The sequence below is a fragment of the Phacochoerus africanus genome, chromosome 1 (assembly GCF_016906955.1).
Source record: "Phacochoerus africanus isolate WHEZ1 chromosome 1, ROS_Pafr_v1, whole genome shotgun sequence".
Lineage (NCBI taxonomy): Eukaryota > Metazoa > Chordata > Mammalia > Artiodactyla > Suidae > Phacochoerus > Phacochoerus africanus.
The window spans coordinates 114,756,962-114,774,831 of record NC_062544.1 but is presented as its reverse complement, the minus strand read 5'-3'; the positions used below and the strand labels follow the sequence as shown (position 1 = coordinate 114,774,831).

Below are 17,870 nucleotides of genomic sequence, written 5' to 3'. Positions count from 1 at the left end.
ATGAGATACCAATTCACATCACTAGGATGGCTATTATAAAGAAAAAAACTTAGAAAATAACAAGTGTCAATGAGGATATGGGGAAATTTGAACGCTTGTGCCTTGCTTGTGGGAATATAAAATGGTGCGGCTGCTATAGAAAACAGGATGGTGTTTTCCAAAAAAATTAAAAATAGGGCTTTTTTGGAGCTCCCTCGGTGGTCATCTACAAGGAGAAATTTGATAATAAGCATCATCCTGAAGCATCTGGGTCCTAGCATCTTGTACATCACAAATTCGGGACCCACATAAACAGTTCCCAGTTTTTCATCTACACTACCAAGACCAAGTGGTTGGGTGGCAAGCACATGGTTTTTGGCAAGGTAAAAGAGGGCATGAATAGTGGGCAAACCATGGAGTGCCTTGGGTCCAGGAGTAGCAAGACCAGAAGAAGCTCACCATTGCTGACTGCGGATAACTAATCAATTAGACTAGTATTTTAACCACTACACCACTCCTTCTTCCATCTGCTCATAATAACCTATAACCTTTGTGCTCTCACTTCAGTTTTTGGGGGCTCCATGCTTTTCTTATCCCCCCCCCCCGAGTCTAGGGGGATTACAAAGTTTATCATTATGAAATAAAAAGTAAACAACAAAAATACAATTACCATATGATCTAGTAATTCCATTGTGAGTTTATATCCAAAAGAATAGAAAGCAGGGAAATGACGAGATCTTTGTTCACCCATGTTCACAGCAGCATTATTCACAATAGTCAAAAAAAGGGAGCAATCAAGTGTCCATTAGCAGATGAGTGGATACGAGTTCCTGTTGTGGCTCAGCGGGTTACAAACCTAACTAGCATCCACGAGGATGCATGTTTGATCCCTAGCCTCGCTCAGTGGGTTAAGGATCCTGCATTGCCATGAGCTGTGGTGTAGGTTGAAGACATGGCTTGGATCCCCAGTTGCTGTGGCTGTGGTGTAAGCCTACGGTTGCAGCTCCAATTCAACCCCAGCCTGGGAGGCTCCATATGCCTAGGGTGGGGCTCTAAAAAGGCCAAAAAAAAAAAAAGCAGATGAATAGATAAACAAAATATGGTGTATATATATATATATATATATATATACACAATGGAATATTGTTCAACACAGATGATACTAGAAGACATTAGCTAGGTGAAAGAAGTTGCAAAAGAACAAGTACTGTGTGAGTCTATGAATATGAGCTATTCAGGGTAGTCAAATTTACAGAGACACAAAGTAGAATGGTGATTGCCAGGGGCTGAGGGAGAGGGGAATAGGGTCTTATATTTAACGGGTAAAGAGTTTCACTTTGGGATGGTGAACCTTCTGCGGGTGAATGGTAGTGATGGCTGGACAGCAATGTGGATGTACACTTAGAAAAGGGTAAAATGGTGAATTTTATATTATGTATATTTTACCACAATTTTTAAAAATAAGTAATTAAAACAAACAAAAAACATGCAAGAATTGCCAGGAAAATACTGAAAGCGAAAAGCTGCACAGGGGGACTGACCCTACAAGACATTACAACACACTGTAAAACATCTAAAATTAAAACTGTAGTAAAAGTACATAAATAGACAAACAGAACAGTGGAATAGCACAGAAACTGAAGGATTCCTCAAGTACGTTTGGAAATTAGTACACAATAAAGGTGGCATCTCAAATCACCAGGTCAAAGATGGAGGTTTCAATAAATGCTGAAAAATCATTTAATAAATGCTAGTTAGTCATTTGGAAAAAGATAAAATTGGATCTGGCGTTGTTGCAGTGGCTTGAGTCACTGCTGTGGTGCAGGTTCGATCCTTGGCCCAGGAATTTCCACATGCCACAAGAGTGGCCAAAAAAAAAAAAAAAAAAGGGCAAAATGCAAAAGAATGTCTATAGTGTGATATTCCTCATGTAAGAAGGTGGATAGGAAAATATACATGAAAATATCATTGGTACAAAGAGAAATAAAGAAAGGATAAACCAGAAATGAATGATACTGTTTACATATGGGCATATGGTGGGAACAAAGGGGAAAACATAGGAGTTGTGGATAGGATAGAATGAATGGGGGTGAAAAGTGACAAATCTCCGAGTGTGCCTTTTTGAGTAATATACATTAGTGAGTATATTTTATATATGTGTTTATATATGTACCACATAGAGAAAGAAATACATATACATGTATATATACTCTCTATATATTAATATATAATGTATGCATATTATATTATAAATATGTTATAATATAAAATACATATATTATATATATATTATACATATATTTTCTGTATATTCTTATATAAATTTATAAAACAAATAGCTCATTAAATGAGTATGTCCCACTAAACTGGGTGGGAAGAACTAAATCAAGTGACTTTTTTTTTTAGGGCCTCACCCACAGCATATGCAAGTATCCAGATTAGGGGTCAAATAGGAGCTGTAACCACAGGCCTACACCACAGTCACAGCAACGCCAGATCTGAGCCATGTCTGCAACCTACACCACAGCTCATGGCAACATCAGATCCTTAACCTACTGAGTGATGCCAGGGATCAAACCCACATCCTCATGGATCCTGGTAGGGTTTGTTACCACTGAGCCACAACGGCAACTTCCCAAGTAGTTTTTGAACATAGTATTTGGACTATTTGCCCCCAGGATAAGGAGAAAAAGAAAACTAAAGAATTAAGTCTATTTAGTACAGTTTTTCCTCTATATGCCATGGGGTGGCCAAAAAAAAAAAAACAAAAAAGGACACAGGAATCACCCCAAAAAGGCTCCCACTGGCCAAATCTTTGGACAATTTGAGCATCAGAATTAAAAGAGATAGTAACAGGTTATAACCTTTGAAAAAAATTAAGAATCCATGAATTGGAGTTCCCATTATATCTCAGCAGTAACAAACCTAACTAGTATCCATGAGGAGGATGTGGGCTTGATCCCTGACCTCACTCAGTGGGTTAAGGATCTGGTATTGCTGTGAGCTGTAGTATAGGTCGCAGATATGGCTGGGATCCTGAGTTGCTGTGGCTGTGGTGTAGGCCTGCAGATACAGCTCTGATTCAACCCCTAGCCTGAAACTTCCATATACTGCTGCTACCACAGCCTTAAAAAAAAAAAAAAAAAAAAAAAAAAAAACCAGAGAGATCTGGGGATGGACTAGAAATTGTTTAGGGCCCAAGAAGTCCCAAGTGAATGCCAAGACAACCCCAAACAGATGAGCATGGAGAGAGCACACCCTTCCATGGGCAGCATTACTTCCCCACTGGACAGCCCCCTGGAGGAGGCACCACCTGGGCATGGGGAAGGGTCTGGGTGGCACTCACGATGGCCCTTTGCGCATCCGAGGTGTGCTCATGGCCCACTGCTTGATCTTGCTCAGGCTCTGCTCACTGATGAGCCGTTGGCCCTCGGAGGGCATGCAGTCCACGTAGAGGTTGTATAGCAGCAGTGCCTCCGTGTTCTTGCGCAGGGCATTGGCCTGGACCACACGTTGCGTGAACACACGTGGGTCCTCAGCACAAAAGAGAAGCTGGATCCTTGGCACCCAGTACTGGCAGATCAGGAGAGGTGGCCTTCCTGGGGTCGGGTGGGAGGGATAAAGGTCATGCAGTGAGGCAAAAGGACTTAATTCCAGCCTGGCTCTGTCACTGATGCATGGTAGCCCTGAGCAAATAACCCCATCATGTCTGTGAAATGGGTGTGACAACACTCCCTGACCTGCCCATGTCACAGGTTGTCATGAATGGATGTATAAGTCCTTTATAAACTCTAAAAAGCCGTGCAGAGAGAAGGAGTTATACTGAGGTGACTATACAAGTGCCCATTCCTGAATGCCACACCCAGGGCAGACATCACTAAATGATGGGCCTTAGGGTCCTTCTCAACATGACACTAAAAGCAGCACTATCAGCTGCTCAGAGGTAGCCTATCATATAATGCCCAATTGCCCTTCCTGGGGTCTCTGAGTGACGGGTCTTCTGGTTCTCACTGGTTGAGGGACAGACAGCTATAGGACAAACATGGCAAGGGGAATTCACCTGAGCTGGCTCTGCCCTGAGCAGAAGTTGGCCTCAGTCACAGGCCAGGCCAGGGCCTGAGTTGGGGGTTCTGCCTAAAACCAGGGCAGAGAGCTCATACCTTCAGCCGTGATTCCTCCATTCAGGATAGGCTTCCCCATCTCATCTCGCACCAAACCACCCTCATCTGTTTTGTGCACCAGGTACAGCTTCTTCTCCTTGTCGTAGTCCAGGACACCGACATTGCACCATGTGTATATAAGCTTCTGACTCTTGGGATCCTCTGAAACAGGAGGGGAGCCCACCAGTGCTCCCTGCCATGGGGCAGTAACGGGCCCCTCTGCATGTAGACAGTGGGTGCTAGGAAAGGTCTCAATGGCCACTAGTTTGGCCTCTCTCCCACCAGGCTGACCCCTGGCCCTGGCTCCAGCAGAGCTAGGGGCCTGCTTCCTCTCAGCTGACCTGGTCTCTGCAGAACCCCTGACAGCAGGAGGAACCAGAAGGACCAGGCCTGCCTGCACTGATGCTCTGCATGACGCCATCAAGGCAGTGGAAGACACAGGCCAACAGCACTGGGACAGGAGTTAGGAAAGCCCCAAGCAAAGAGAGTCCTGTTGAGGACCTAGGTGTAAAACTCATCGTGTCTGAGCTGGACCCCTTCAAGGTGACCAAGGCTGAGAGAAGCCCTTAGGCTGGATGAGGCAGATGAGCTCCCAGGCCCTTCACTTCAGGGCAGGACAGGGTAGAAAATTGCTTCCCTGCCAAGGCCTCAAAGTGGGCCTCAGGGCTTCTTTGGTCAGGATGGGCCTCCCACCCACTCTCTGGGCTAAAGCCTTTGACTATTTCTCCAACTCACCTCATGCCATTGCCCCCTCACTCATTCCTCTCCAGCCACAGGGGATGTCTGGCTATTCCTATGATGTTAGAGCTTGCTCCTGCCTCAAGGCCTTAGCTTTGGCTGTGCTCTCTGCCTGGAAGAGTCTTCTCCCAGGTCACCTGGATGCTGGCTTGTTCCCTGCTCAAGTGACTTCTCCTTGGAGAAGCATCTCTGCCTAAGACAGCACCTTTGCCCCAGGCACTCTCTGACCTGTTACCCTGTTTGTGTCTCTCACAGAGCCTAAAGTCGTATTACTCCTCACCTAGAATTCTGAGTAAATGCTCCCATGACGGATGCCAGATAAATGAGCAAAGGCAGTTGCTATGGTATATAGCTCACTGGCTTTGGTTCTGTTTTGCTCTTCCCTTCTCTTCCTAATTGTTTCCTCTTTTGAAACTGTTCACCTTGTCTTGACTCAACTTAGAGGAAAAGATGGCACAAGAAGTCCCCAGCAGAAAACAGAAGTCTCTGGCAGAAATGCTCCCAGCCGGTCCCTCCTCCCACTGATGCTAAGGCCCAGGGCTGGGAGTATGAAGGGGCGACAGCAGACATACTTCCAGGATGCTGCTATATGGTGCCTTTAAGGTTAATGCAGCCCAAGCCTTCTGGTTTTATTACCAGGAATTAGAGACCTGGGAACAATTGAGTTAAATTATTTTTGTAATTAAGTCCGAAGTAAAGGAAACATTCTGGGTTTCTTGTCTAGTTCAGAGAAATTGATTCCAGCATTAACATGTTTTTAAATCGAAACATAAACTTACATCTTGCACAATGGACTCACTGAGAGCCCCCTGGTGGCTGCGCAGTCTGAAGACCAGCAAGGCTCTCACAGTCCTATCTCCCACCTGGATGCTGGCCCACTGGGCCCACTCCCCACTCCACGGCGGCATAGCCATGCAAATGCAGGAAGTAGAGCGGCCCTCAGCCCTGCACAGGAGGACAGCCACCTCCAACCCCCTGACCCCGACCTTCCCAGGATGCCTACACAGAGACTAGGCACGCAGACCTGTGTGGCAGCCGTGGAAGGTCAGCCTGGCACTGCTCCCAACAGCAGCAAACTGGAGAGAGCTTCCATGACCCCCAGGGCAAAGCCGGAGGCAAAGGAGAGGCAGACACAGACATGGGTAAGATGTGGCAAATCTGTGTGACATCAGTGAGAGGCTATTCATGTGGGTATGCTAGCGGTTGTGAATGGGTAACAGTAGGCGTATGTGTGGTGAAAATGTGCAACTGTATTTGTGTGTGAGGGATGGTGGGTGAGTGTGGCAGAGTGCTTGTGAATGTGTGAGTTTGCAGGCAAGTATGTGTGAGTGAGTGTGTGATAGCATATGTGTTGTCCATGCAGCAGTGAAAGCCATTTACAGCTGGAGCAGTGGGGATTTCAGGGTGATGGGATGGAAGGGCTTGAATTGGATTCCTCATACACATTTGAATATGTCTAATAAGTTGGCATATTTTTATTACCAATAAATCAAAGACTTTTTTTAATATTAGACACCATCCAGCTAACCGTCCATGAGGGTCCCTTCCCCAGCCTAACCATCCATGTCATCCCTGGTCCCTGCACTTCCTTCTATGTAGCCAGCCTGTTGGCCTGTTTTCCAGCTGGGATGCCTTCAAAAGGTGAGGCCCACCTCCCATGGTTGAGGCCCCAGGGCAGCCTAGGAGTCTATGGCTGGGCTGCTGCCAAGACAGGATGGTACAGACCAAGATCCTATTCCCTCACTCTCACTAGCCCTGCTCACCATGCCCCAGGAAGTCATCAGTGGGCAGGAGGGCTTTTCCAGGGACGGGTTTCCTGTTCTGAGACCCTGGCTCCAAACCCATGTTGATCCACTCGCTGGGGGTCCGGCAATCAAACTCCTCATTGTCAAATACCTGGAAGAAAGCAGCAGATGCCAGGAGGAGGCAGCCCACCCCAGGTGGGCCTGAGTGGACTGGACATGCCAGAGGGTAGGGGGCCTGAATAGGCTCTTCCCAGATACAACAGCTGAAGATTGGGGTCCAGGGGGCTGAGTGCCTCCTCTGCTGCTCATAGGGAGTCTGTGTGTTCTGGCTTTTTGAAACACTGTCCGCCCAAGGTTCAAGGTGAGGTTCAGGCAGAGGGCCACATGGGGACTCAGAGCAGGTTAGGGGCTCTCTCTCCCACTAGCCAGAATCATCCAGCTCAGGTCCAAGGGAAGAAGTGGTCCTTGCACTTTCCTGAGCCCCGACCCAGACTCGAAAACAATGGAGACCCAGGTTGTCAGGAGGCCATCCTTAGAGTGACATGCATCTGGATTCAACTCTGCCTCCCCACAGGGACCACCAGGCAAGGGCTATTCAGGGCCATGGAAAGGAAGGGCAGGGAGGGAATGCAAAGCAGAGCAGGCTACACCCTCCTTCTCCTCCCTGTACTCGGTTTCCCCATTGGTACCCCAAAGGAGCTACGATAGTGCCCTCCTCCACTGTAGGTCTCCCCACCCCAGTGACCCCAGAGCCCACAGTCAGGAAGAAATGCACACTACTCCACAGACTAAATAGGCTGCTTCTTCATGTCGTGGGTGGGGTGGGGACAGAGATCATGTACACAGGCTTCCCAGGCTCCCAGGGAAGAAGTCAAGAATTAGCATACCAAGGGTCCTGGGGCTCCTGCCCCAGCCTAGGATGCTCAAAACCCAAGGAGCAGGGGCAGCACTCTGATTACACAGTCGTCCTGTTTGACAAGTGAGTGCTTATGATTGCCATGGGATCCCCTTTTGAGTTTGACCCCTCAGCTGGGATCTGCGACCACCAGCCCTCCGTGGAACTTGGACTCACTTTCAGTGGGAGATAGATGGGGAAGAGCGGGTCATGACCCTGCTCGATCGTCTGGGGGTGGTGGGGGTCTGGGTGCCTGGGCATGAGCTTGTCGGAGTTGATGCCCTCACTGGCCAGCAACTGCTCGATATCCAGGCTCAGGTATAGCCGCTTCTTCCTGGCCGAGGGAGACAAGGGGATCTCATGACAGCTCAGCTCATGTGATGTGGCTTCATGAGGGTCAGCAAGGGCCCACAGAGTTGAGGTGCTAGCAGTGTGGCCCAGGGACCCCTCCAGAGCCTTCTACTCCTCTGGGACTTATCAGGAAATGCTGTCCTGGTGTCCTGCAACCCAACTGCCCTTCTATCCTGCCTGGCAGCTCTACCACATTGCCTTAAACGCCACCTGACCCGATTGCATAGCAAGGAAAGCATTTTGTTTCTATTAAGAAACCAAAGGGCTAGGAGTTTGTTTGTGGCACAGCAGGTTCAGGATCTGGCATCATCACTGTGGCAGATGAGGTCACTCCTGTGGCATGAGCCTGATCCCTGACCTGGGAACTTCCATATGCCGTGAGTGTGGCCAAAAAAAAAAGAGGAGCTCCTGTCATGGCTCGGCAGGTTAAGAATCCAACTAGTATACATGAGAATGCAGGTTCAGTCCCTGGCCTTGTTCAGTGGGTTAAAAGATCCGATGTTATCACAAGCTGCAGTGTAGGTCGCAGATGTGGCTTCAGATCTGGCAACGGCAGCTCCTATTTGACCCCTAGCCTAGGAACTTCCATAAGCCGCAGGTGTGGCCCTAAAAAGACAAAAAAGAAAAAAAAAAAGAAAAGAAAAGAAAATAAACAAACCAAAAGTCTAAAAGATTTCATTTGCTTTTTTTTTAGGGCCTCACTCGTGGCATATGGAGGTTCCCAGGCTAGGGGTCAAATCAGAGCTGTAGCTGCTAACCTACACAAGAGCCACAGCAACGCAGGATCCGAAACTTGTCTGCATCTGCCAACCTACACCACAGCTCACAGCAACACCGGATCCTTATCCACTGAGCAAGGCCAGGGATGGAAACTGCAACCTATGGTTCCTAGTCGGATTCGTTTCTGCTGCACCACAATGGGAACTCCTAGATTTTATTTGAATGCTTGCACAAGACCCATCTTAGTAACTTCTGCCATGAGTATGGTCACTAGTTTCCTAATGTCCCTCACTCCCCGAGGTGAGGCGGACACCACCTCCCAGAGGACAGGCCCTCCCACAGCACCCCCAGCCATACCTCTCGATCTCAATCTTGCGAGGGCACTGGCCCGGCAGCACCATGAAGGGCACCTGCACCTTAGGCTCATAGGCCTGCAGCGGGAAGTCAGTCTGGGTGAGCAGCTTGGTGGTGGACCCAAAGCGCTGATGCTCCAGGCACTCTTCAAAGTCCTCTGGAACCTCAAAGCTTCTCACTGCAGGCAGGGGCAGGAGCAGGAGCTGCAGGGTCTCAGACTGGAGCCCAACAACCACTAGACACAGAACTAGGCAGGTACCAGGTGTGCACACTTTAGGGCATGGAAAGCTCAGAGTTAGCCTGTGGCCAGGCAGTGGCAGGAGAAGCCAGGTATAGACCAGGCACCCAAGGGATCTTGAGTTTGGAGAACAGTGGCCTCTAGAAGGTCTGTTTTGGTCCTGCTCTTCCTGCCCAAAGCCAGCATGCTCAGCCATTCCCCTATGTGCTGCCCACAACCCTGGTGCCAGTGGCCTTTGCTCAAGCCAGATGCTAAATTCAACTACCATCAAGGATGATAGCTGGACAGGAAGGCAAAGTGGTAGCTCCCTGCTTGTCTGGGATGGATTTCTACCAACCCCTACCCCAGAGGCTCTCCCAAGCATCTCAGAGTCTGAATGCCATTCACTCACTGGGATTGTTTTCAGACTCAAGACATTCTGGATACTATAGGGATGGCTGGCATTGCCACCCTGCCCCCATGGGGCCCTCAAGTCACAGAAGGGCCACCCCCTCAAACAGGCCTCCATTCCAGGACTGAGGACAGAGGAGATGTGGAGAAAGACATCCTGATAGGGTGACATTCCAGCTTCTCAGGGCTTAGGAAAGTCCCAGGCAAACCAAGACCATAGAAGCAGGAAGGGGGTGCAGGAAAATGCTTTAGGAGATGAGACATTTCCCAGAGCCTGAGCAGGCTCTAAACAGCTCAGTGACAGCCCCTAACCCCCTTCCCTGAGAGGCCCTAGTGACCCGCTCCATGGGCCTCACATCTCTGGAGTCAAGATGCAGTCACACCACAGGACAGCCCACTTTAGGGGTACCCACTGGGGCTCTACAGAAGCTTCCAGAGGTTCAGCAGAAGCCATCCACCTTCAGCTAAGCTAGCTCTCTTACTAGAGCTGTCAGGTACTACCAAAAAGGCCTGACCCAGAAGGCAGTTTTCAGATCCCTAATCATCCATCTGCCCTTGAGCCTCTGGGTCCTTAACACATTCCACACTCAGGACTATGAAATTCTGGGCCTGGGCCTGCATTTCAGGAGCCAAGAAGGAGTGAGAGTGAGGATAGCAAAGCAGGGCTCCCAACCCTGCTGAACCATGAGCCCAGGCCTCTGGTTAGCCAAGAACCCTGACTGTCACCACCCTGTGGCCCTTTGGGGCTACTTTTGCTCATGCAGGTGGGCCTATACAGCTGCTGACCATCCTTCTCTTCATGCAGGTGGGGCTGTACAGCTGCTGACCATCCCACCCCACCCTCCATAGTAGGGGCACCATTCCCAGCTCCAACACAGCCCTTATCTGTGACTTGTAACCACAGACCTTCTGAGCTATAAATCTTGTGAAACTGTTGCCCACAATAGGCTGGCCCCTCACTGCACAAATGCACGTAGATGTGATGTTTCCTGCGCCGCTTTTAGGGATTCACACACCCCCAAGAGGCACATAGGCCCCCAAAAGACTAATCTGGACAGTGCCAGCACAGGGCCAGGGCTCTCCCAGGGGTAGAGTGGAAGAGAAGACAGCTGGGACCATAGAGCACCTGTGCCCCATGGAAGGGGGCATCCTGTCTGCCAGCCAGCCAGGATGGCCCCATCCAGCTCACTGTCTCTCCTGGAACCACTCCTCCCTCCCCTCTACCACTGCAGACTGCCCCATGCCCTGAAGACTTGCCCAGACCTTCCAAGACTCATCACGGAGCCTGGGAGAAGTTGCCCCTTCCCATCTTCTGCAAAGATCTCCGGGGCACCCAGTTCTAGATGCTGCAGCCTGGGCTGGGTTACAACTCAGATACTGTCCTGGCCTCCCACAAGCGCACATTCCAGGGGAGGCTGAAAACATTCATGTCAATGCCCTACTGTCCCCAGCCAAGCCGAGGTAACTGAGGCCCTGGCCTTCAGCCCCAGAGCACCACAGTGCCCTTGTCACATCCACTCTGCCAAGAGTAACGATTGGGCAGCTGTGCTTCACTGAGCACTCACCGTGAGCTGGGCCCTTGCACAGCACCTTGTCTCCTGTTATTCCCATTTTATAGCTGAGGAAACTGAGACCCTCAACTTAGAGAAGACAATCTCCCTAAAGCCAGAGGCCCTGCCTCTAAAGGCTCCCACCCACTCAGCCCTCCTGGGTACTGACCTTTTGGGGTGAACTTGTCAAGGTCAGCCTGCCGCAGGAGGTCCTGGGTCATGCAGGGGCCACGACACACTTCCTGAAACCAAACCCCAGAGCCCTGAGGGAGCGTAAACATCTCAAGGACAGGCAGGACCTGGAGGGCCCCCAAGGCCACCGGGAAGCACCACAGGGGCCCAGGGACAGGGAAGGATTAGGGAAGAAGAATTTGTGCAATTCCTCATTCAAAGGCCACAGCAGGTGACCAACTGTGGTCATCTGGGATGACTCTGGCCTGACCCCATTCTGGTCATGCACAGCTCCCCTCCTCACTCTGAGAATACCCATGGCGTGCATCCAGGGGCTGAGCCACAAGACAGGTATGGTAAGGCCAGCAAGTGTCTCTGTGTCTTCTTCCACTGCCAAGGGCACTCTGGCACCCCCAATGTAGTGGGTAAGAGTGGATCCTCACCCTATCTCTCTTGGCCCCTCCCCTGCCTAAAACCTTCCTAAGGCTGTCCAGGACCTTTGTGGCTCTTTGAATTCCCCCCTGTTTTTAATCCCTTCTCCATCCTCCCCCACCCTCCATCTCTCCCCTCATATTTCTACCTTCTTCTTCCACATGGGCCATGACCTCTGTCAGGGGCCTCAAGTGTTTGTACCTTCTGTTCTCCCTACCCAGAACACTCCCTCCAGCCCCAATCTCACACGGCAAACTCACAGCTATCTCGTAGATCTCAGCAGTACACCCCCTTGTCCAAGGACTCCTTCCCCATCCAGAGCTGGCGGGGGGAGGGGATTCCCCACCAAAGCCACTGCCCCATGACAACAGGGATATGCATGTCTCATCCTCACTGTCAACAGGCTTAGCCCAGGGCCTGTCACACAGCAGGTGCTCAGTAATGAATTGTTGAATGCATGGACAGAGATGGATGGTCAGAAGGATGGGCAGATGGAAAAATGCTAGACTGACAGATGGATGGACAAAGGGATAAGTGAACATGGATGGATGGATGGACACAATTGGACAGATGAAAGGAAATTCAAATGGAATCCACAAGGAAGGGTCAGGCTTGGTAGGGTATGGCTGTCACACTCACCCCAAGTTTATCCAAGCTTCCAGGGCTGAGAATGTCAGAGTAGAACCCACGCTGCTTCATCACGGGGTACTTCTTATCAGTGCCTGTCAAGGGCAACTTCCGGGGCTGCCCCAAGTCTGAGGGTATGGGTGTGGCCAGAGGCAGGGGTAAAGGTGGGGTCTTAGGATCAGGGCTTAGAGGAAGCTTCTCTGACCCAGATTCCAGTCCCAGAAAGATCTTCCCCAGTTTATGCTCTAGGTCTCTCAGATTGCACTCTTGGCCTGCAAGAATACCGCTGCACTCTGGGCCCTGAGGGGTCTTTCCTGGGCTGTAGCCTTCTCTGTTAGGCCGTTCCATGATGCTTCTCAGTGATGTCTGAGCCAGAGGTCCTAGGAGGAGATACTGGTGTCACTGGGCTCTTGCCAGCCTCTGCTCAGTTCCCAGAGCCACCAGGATACAGGGATGCCTAGTCTGCCACCCCACAAGCTCCAGCCCCCCACCCCCATGTGGATAACAGAGGGAGGAAGTGCTCTCCTAGACAGATACACAGTGCAGGAAGGTTCCTCCCAGGAGACAGCATGGCCTTCCCTGGATGCTGCATGTGAGAAATGAGACCCCAGAGTCAGGCACTGAATGCTCTACAGACACGCCCACCCCGGCGCATCCTCTGTACTCTGTTTCTGAGCCCTCCCCCCCACGTTAGACAGCAAGGCCTGGCTTCTCACAAAAGGAGTAAGGAGGGAGACCCAGAGCTTGCTCACTCAGTGAAGGGCCCTGCTTGGTTTTACCCAAAATAACTTTCAGCCAGAGGCAGCCTCAGTGCCCTCCCCCCACTCAGTCTTGCCAGACTGCCCTGATTCCCCAGCGCAGGGCCCTGCATCCCCCACCCATGCCCATCTCTCCTACCCACCCCAAGACCTAGGGGACTAAATCGCCTCCCCAGAGGGACCCTGACCTGTTGGCTCACGGATCTCTCTGCCAGCAACAGAAAGATATTCATCCACCCTGCCTCTCTTAGACCAGCTGATGAAACTACACCCCCTGTCTCCCCAAAGGGAACAGCAGATGCACCACTGGATTGCATGTACATCCCAAGGACAAGGGTTTGCAGGGTCATTATTGCAGGGCAAGCAATCCCTTGCCAAACCACTGCTGTTTTTGACTGCCTCCAAATGCATCACTGGGGGAAACCTTTGGTCGGGGAAGCATTATAAGAAATTGCACAAGGTTATGAGGTTGAAGAGGTTTGCATGCAATGCCAGTGCAAAAATTAAAAGGGAGTCAGTCTGGAGTTCCCGTTGTGGCTCAGCAGGTTAAGAAACTGACTAGTATCCATGAGAATGTGAGTTCAATCCCTGGCCTCACTCAGTGGGTTAAGGATCCAGCATTGCCACAAGCTGTGTCATGGGCCACAGATGTGGCTCAGATCCAGTGTTGTTGTGGCTGTTGCATAGGCCAGCAGGTGCAGCTCCAATTCAACCCCAGGAAGCCTGGGAACTTCCATATATCACAAGTGCAGCCTTACAAAAAAAAGGGGGGTGGGGGGAGTCAGTCTAAAATTACCTCAATACCATCTTACTTGACAAAAGGAAATAGAGGCCTGGCCCAAGCAAGGCTCCCTCCCCTGCTCTGTCCCATTCTCTCCCCAGCCCCACCTTCCATCCCCACCACACACACTGGGACAAAGCAGCCAGGAGCTGTGGTACAGGCTGCTCTTTTAGCTGAGTGTTCTGTTCTCCATTATCTCCATTTTAGCCATGTGGTGGGACTGGCCAGTTCAGGCTCTGTTGGATCACAGCAGGGAAATCTTGCCTGGTCTGACCTGAAGGGTGGGTAGGCAACAGGACTGCCTGTGGCAAAGCTACCCAAGCAGTACTGAAGCAGCCTGCAGCTTCTGAGTCCATTTCTAAGAAAGGGGTAGTGAGCTGGCAAGACTGCTTGAGAGTATGAAGCACAGATGGAATCCGGCAGGAAGTCCCATGCTCTCAGGCCAAAGGCTGACCAGCTTCCTGCCAGTCAAGCACATTCCACCAGAACTCTGCTCCCTGAATCTACTCCCTAGTGGCCATCTGCCTCCCAGGGCAGGTGCTGAAAATGATGCTGAACCTGGCCCACCTGTCTGACAGTCACTTCCCAGAGCACCCTAAAAGACAAAGGACCAACTGGGGCTCAGCCCCATCGTGGCAGCAAGCCCACAGATGTTTGCTTCATCTTTAAAGAAAATCACCAAACAGAAAGAGCAGGTCTTGGAGAGACCAGCCCCCAGCCCCACAAGAAGCCATTCCATTCCCTGGTCTCCAGGGCTCTCAGATGGGCTTGAATATGCTTGGCTATTTCCTGGTGTGTTATAAGACTGGCAGAGATTACAGATGGAGAAGCATCCAAGAAACTGCAGTGTTGCTGGGGGCAAAAGGCACTGGGCTAGATGGACACAGATGACCAGGAGTATATGATCCTCAAAACTGGTACTACTAGAATCACCAATCCACAACCAAGGAAACTAAATTCCAGGAGTCAAGAAACCCGGAAAAGACACACAGCCAAGAACTGGCAGAACCAGAATGGAAACTGAGGTCTCCACCTCTGGCTCACCCAAAGGTCTATGTCCTTAGCACCACAACAGTAATTCTCAACAGTGGGCCAAGGAGCCCTGAGGTTCTGCAAGGTGAGTGTCCACCCCTGATTCAATAAAGACCCTGGACCTTTACCTATTTCACATACTAGGGTTCTGTGTAAGGTCTCATTTGACAAATGGATCTGTGGCTTAAGAAATCTTGGAAGTCTCTGCCCTTGTTGGGGCTATGTGGCAAACAATACTTGGTGACAATAACCCCCACAGGCTTGGGGTGCTCTCCACCTTTTTGGAGCAATCACCTGATGTGACCTCCTCTATGTTCCCACAGCTGTCTGAGCGTGTTCTCACGCTCCCTCCAGTGAGCACATATTATATGTGCACATCAGGCACACCTGGGCACAAAGGCTGCAGATGCAACCATTTTCAAGTGACAATGATCTCTGGAATCTCAATACTTAGCAGGGGACTGGCATGGGTTTGGCAATGGTACATGCCTAGAAAACATTTGGCAAATGACTGTGCTAGTGAATGAATGAGGTAAGCAAAAAAAAGGAAGTTGATCTCCGTAACCCCTGTGAGACAGGTGCAGCAGTACCCTGCCATTTATAGATGGGGAAGAGAGAGAAGGATCAAGATGGCGGAGCAGATGGGGACTTCGAGGCTGAGGAGGATTAGAATCATGGCTCTCCCTGCTTGGTCCTCCCACAGGCAGGGGAGAAGGCTACATTCTCAGCATAGGGGTGTGGCAAAAAAAAAAAAACCACAAAAAACAAACAAAAAAACAGGACTTATCTGCAAAGTTGGGGTTTGTTTTTTTTTTTCTTTTTTGTCTTTTTGCCATTTATTGGGCTGCTCCCGTGGCATATGGAGGTTCCCAGGTTAGGGAATCAGAGCATGCCAGAGCCACAGCAACGCAGGATCCTTAACCTGCTGAGCAAGGCCAGGGATCAAACCCGCAACCGCATGGTTCCTAGTTAGATTCATTAACCACCGAGCCACGACAGGAACTCCCTGCAAAATTATTTAAAAGTGCACTCCACTCCCTCCCACCTGTCAAGGTGGAGAAAGGGCACAAAGGTTAGTGGACAGGGATATGGACCCTGGGCCAGGAGGGCGTCCTCTTTCCTGTGCACTCGCTCTCTGAGCCTTATCAAGGTCCACCTGAAGGCGTTCGCCCCACCATCCCTTGGGCTCACCGACTTACTGACTTACCCCTACCGATCTACCGACCTACCGGCTCCACCACAAGATGTGGATCTGGAGGCCCGTCTCTAGGGTGAGACGCTGGGCCGGTTGCTAAGGGGCGGGACCATCTGGCACGGCTAGAGGCAACTTCCGGCAGTGAACCTCTACAGTCCCTCGCCGGTCTCCCCTACACAAGCCCAGACTTGGTTCCTCCCGTCCGACTCAAGGCTTCCAGTACCGGGGTTGGGCCGCTTCCTGGGCGGGTTGGGGGCGGGTTGCGGGTGGGCGGGGATAGTGTCAACTCTCTAGGCTCTCAAATCCGAGCTCCATTAACCAACCACCTCCCCTCCCACACTATACTAGGGACTGAGACAAAACAGCCCAGTGCTGTTTTCAAAGTGCGGCAATTTTTATTGAATCCTAGTTAAAAGAAAAAAAGAAAAAAAAAAAGATAAAACGATGTCGATAATATGAGAATAATTGGGGAAAGTTTGTCTTTAAGTCCCAGCTACCAGACCGATGGTCGGGTCACTGTAGAAAGAGTCACTTCTGTGATCCAGGAGACACACACATCTGCAGCTCCTCCTCAGCCCTCCTCCGGATGGGCAGTGGATGGCGTGCGTGCCCATCTGCTCTAAAATCTGGCATGGGATCAGGCTTGGATCCTCCTTCCTGTCCTGGATGCTGAATTCTTGTTAATTTCTCAGATGTGATAATGATATTATGGTTATATAGGAGACTGTCTTTGTCTTAGCTGATGTGAGCTAAAGAACTTAAGGGCAAAAGATAAGATGTCTTCCTATCACATAATTTGGCAAAATTTATGTATAACTATATAGAGAGAAGAAATAAAGCCAAAGTGGCCTGATACCAACGATTGGAAAATCTAAAAGTTTACAGATGCCCACTGTATTTACTAGTCTTTCCATTTTTTCTATAAGGAAAAGAGGTGGGTTACAAACCAAAAGAAAATGTAAAAATCATCCCTCACCCTGAGAACCCCTTCTGAGAACTGGCCCCATTTCCTAGAAGGGAAAAACTAAGGATTAGTAAGACTGGCTTGTACTGTGGGGGCTGGGGGGCATGGTAGGACCTGATGATCGTTATGTAAATGCCCAATTTTTTTTTTCTTTTTAGGGATGCGCCTGAGGCATACAGAGGTTCCCAGGCTAGGGGTCAAATTGGAGCTGTAGCTGCTGGCCTACACCACAGTTCACGGCAACACCGGCTCCTTAACCCACTGAGCAAAGCCAGGGATTGAAACTGCATCCTTGGGGATACTAGTCAGATTCATAACCTGCTGAGCTACAATGGGAACTCTGTAAATGCCCTATTTTATTCGACATTTTAGTAATGCAGGCTTGATGCCCTGCCTGTGCTGGGGACTAAGTGTCTAGATTTGAACTGGACCCTGTCCCTACTATAAAATATCTGCTAAGAGGGAGAGAGCCAGAGAGACCAGGCCACAAAGAACCCAGAGGCAGAATACAAACTGTGACTAGGGATAGCAATTCAGCTTTTGCATTGGCTTCTGCTTCCTCTGTCCAAAACATCTCTCTCCACTAACTCCTATTCATCCTTAAGACCCAATGCTGGTGCAACATTTCCTGAGCCTGAACCATGGTTTACTTTGCTTTCCTTGTTGGCATTCACACAGTAGTTACTTGTTGACCATCAAAAAAGGAAGGATAGTATATGAGAGGCATTGAAGGCAAGGGTGGCCACAGCTCTCCAAGGGGACAGAGAGACCTAAAACTCTATTCTGGGCA

At 50.1% G+C, this 17,870-nt stretch overlaps 1 protein-coding gene across 1 annotated transcript in view; it reads right to left on the bottom strand.

Moving 5' to 3' along the window:
• Positions 1 to 13,025, bottom strand: part of DNAH1 (dynein axonemal heavy chain 1) — a 79,656-nt gene extending 66,631 nt beyond the window's left edge. The window contains exons 1-7 of the mRNA XM_047776179.1: positions 12,363 to 13,025; positions 11,290 to 11,362; positions 8,946 to 9,120; positions 7,695 to 7,851; positions 6,641 to 6,773; positions 4,140 to 4,301; positions 3,326 to 3,578 (exon numbers count right to left, since the gene is read on the bottom strand). Of these exons, the coding sequence (XP_047632135.1) occupies positions 3,326 to 3,578; positions 4,140 to 4,301; positions 6,641 to 6,773; positions 7,695 to 7,851; positions 8,946 to 9,120; positions 11,290 to 11,362; positions 12,363 to 12,698 (1,289 nt within the window). The 5' untranslated portion in view covers positions 12,699 to 13,025. The remainder of the gene's footprint in view (positions 1 to 3,325; positions 3,579 to 4,139; positions 4,302 to 6,640; positions 6,774 to 7,694; positions 7,852 to 8,945; positions 9,121 to 11,289; positions 11,363 to 12,362) is intronic.
• Positions 13,026 to 17,870: the final 4,845 nt, after the last annotated feature.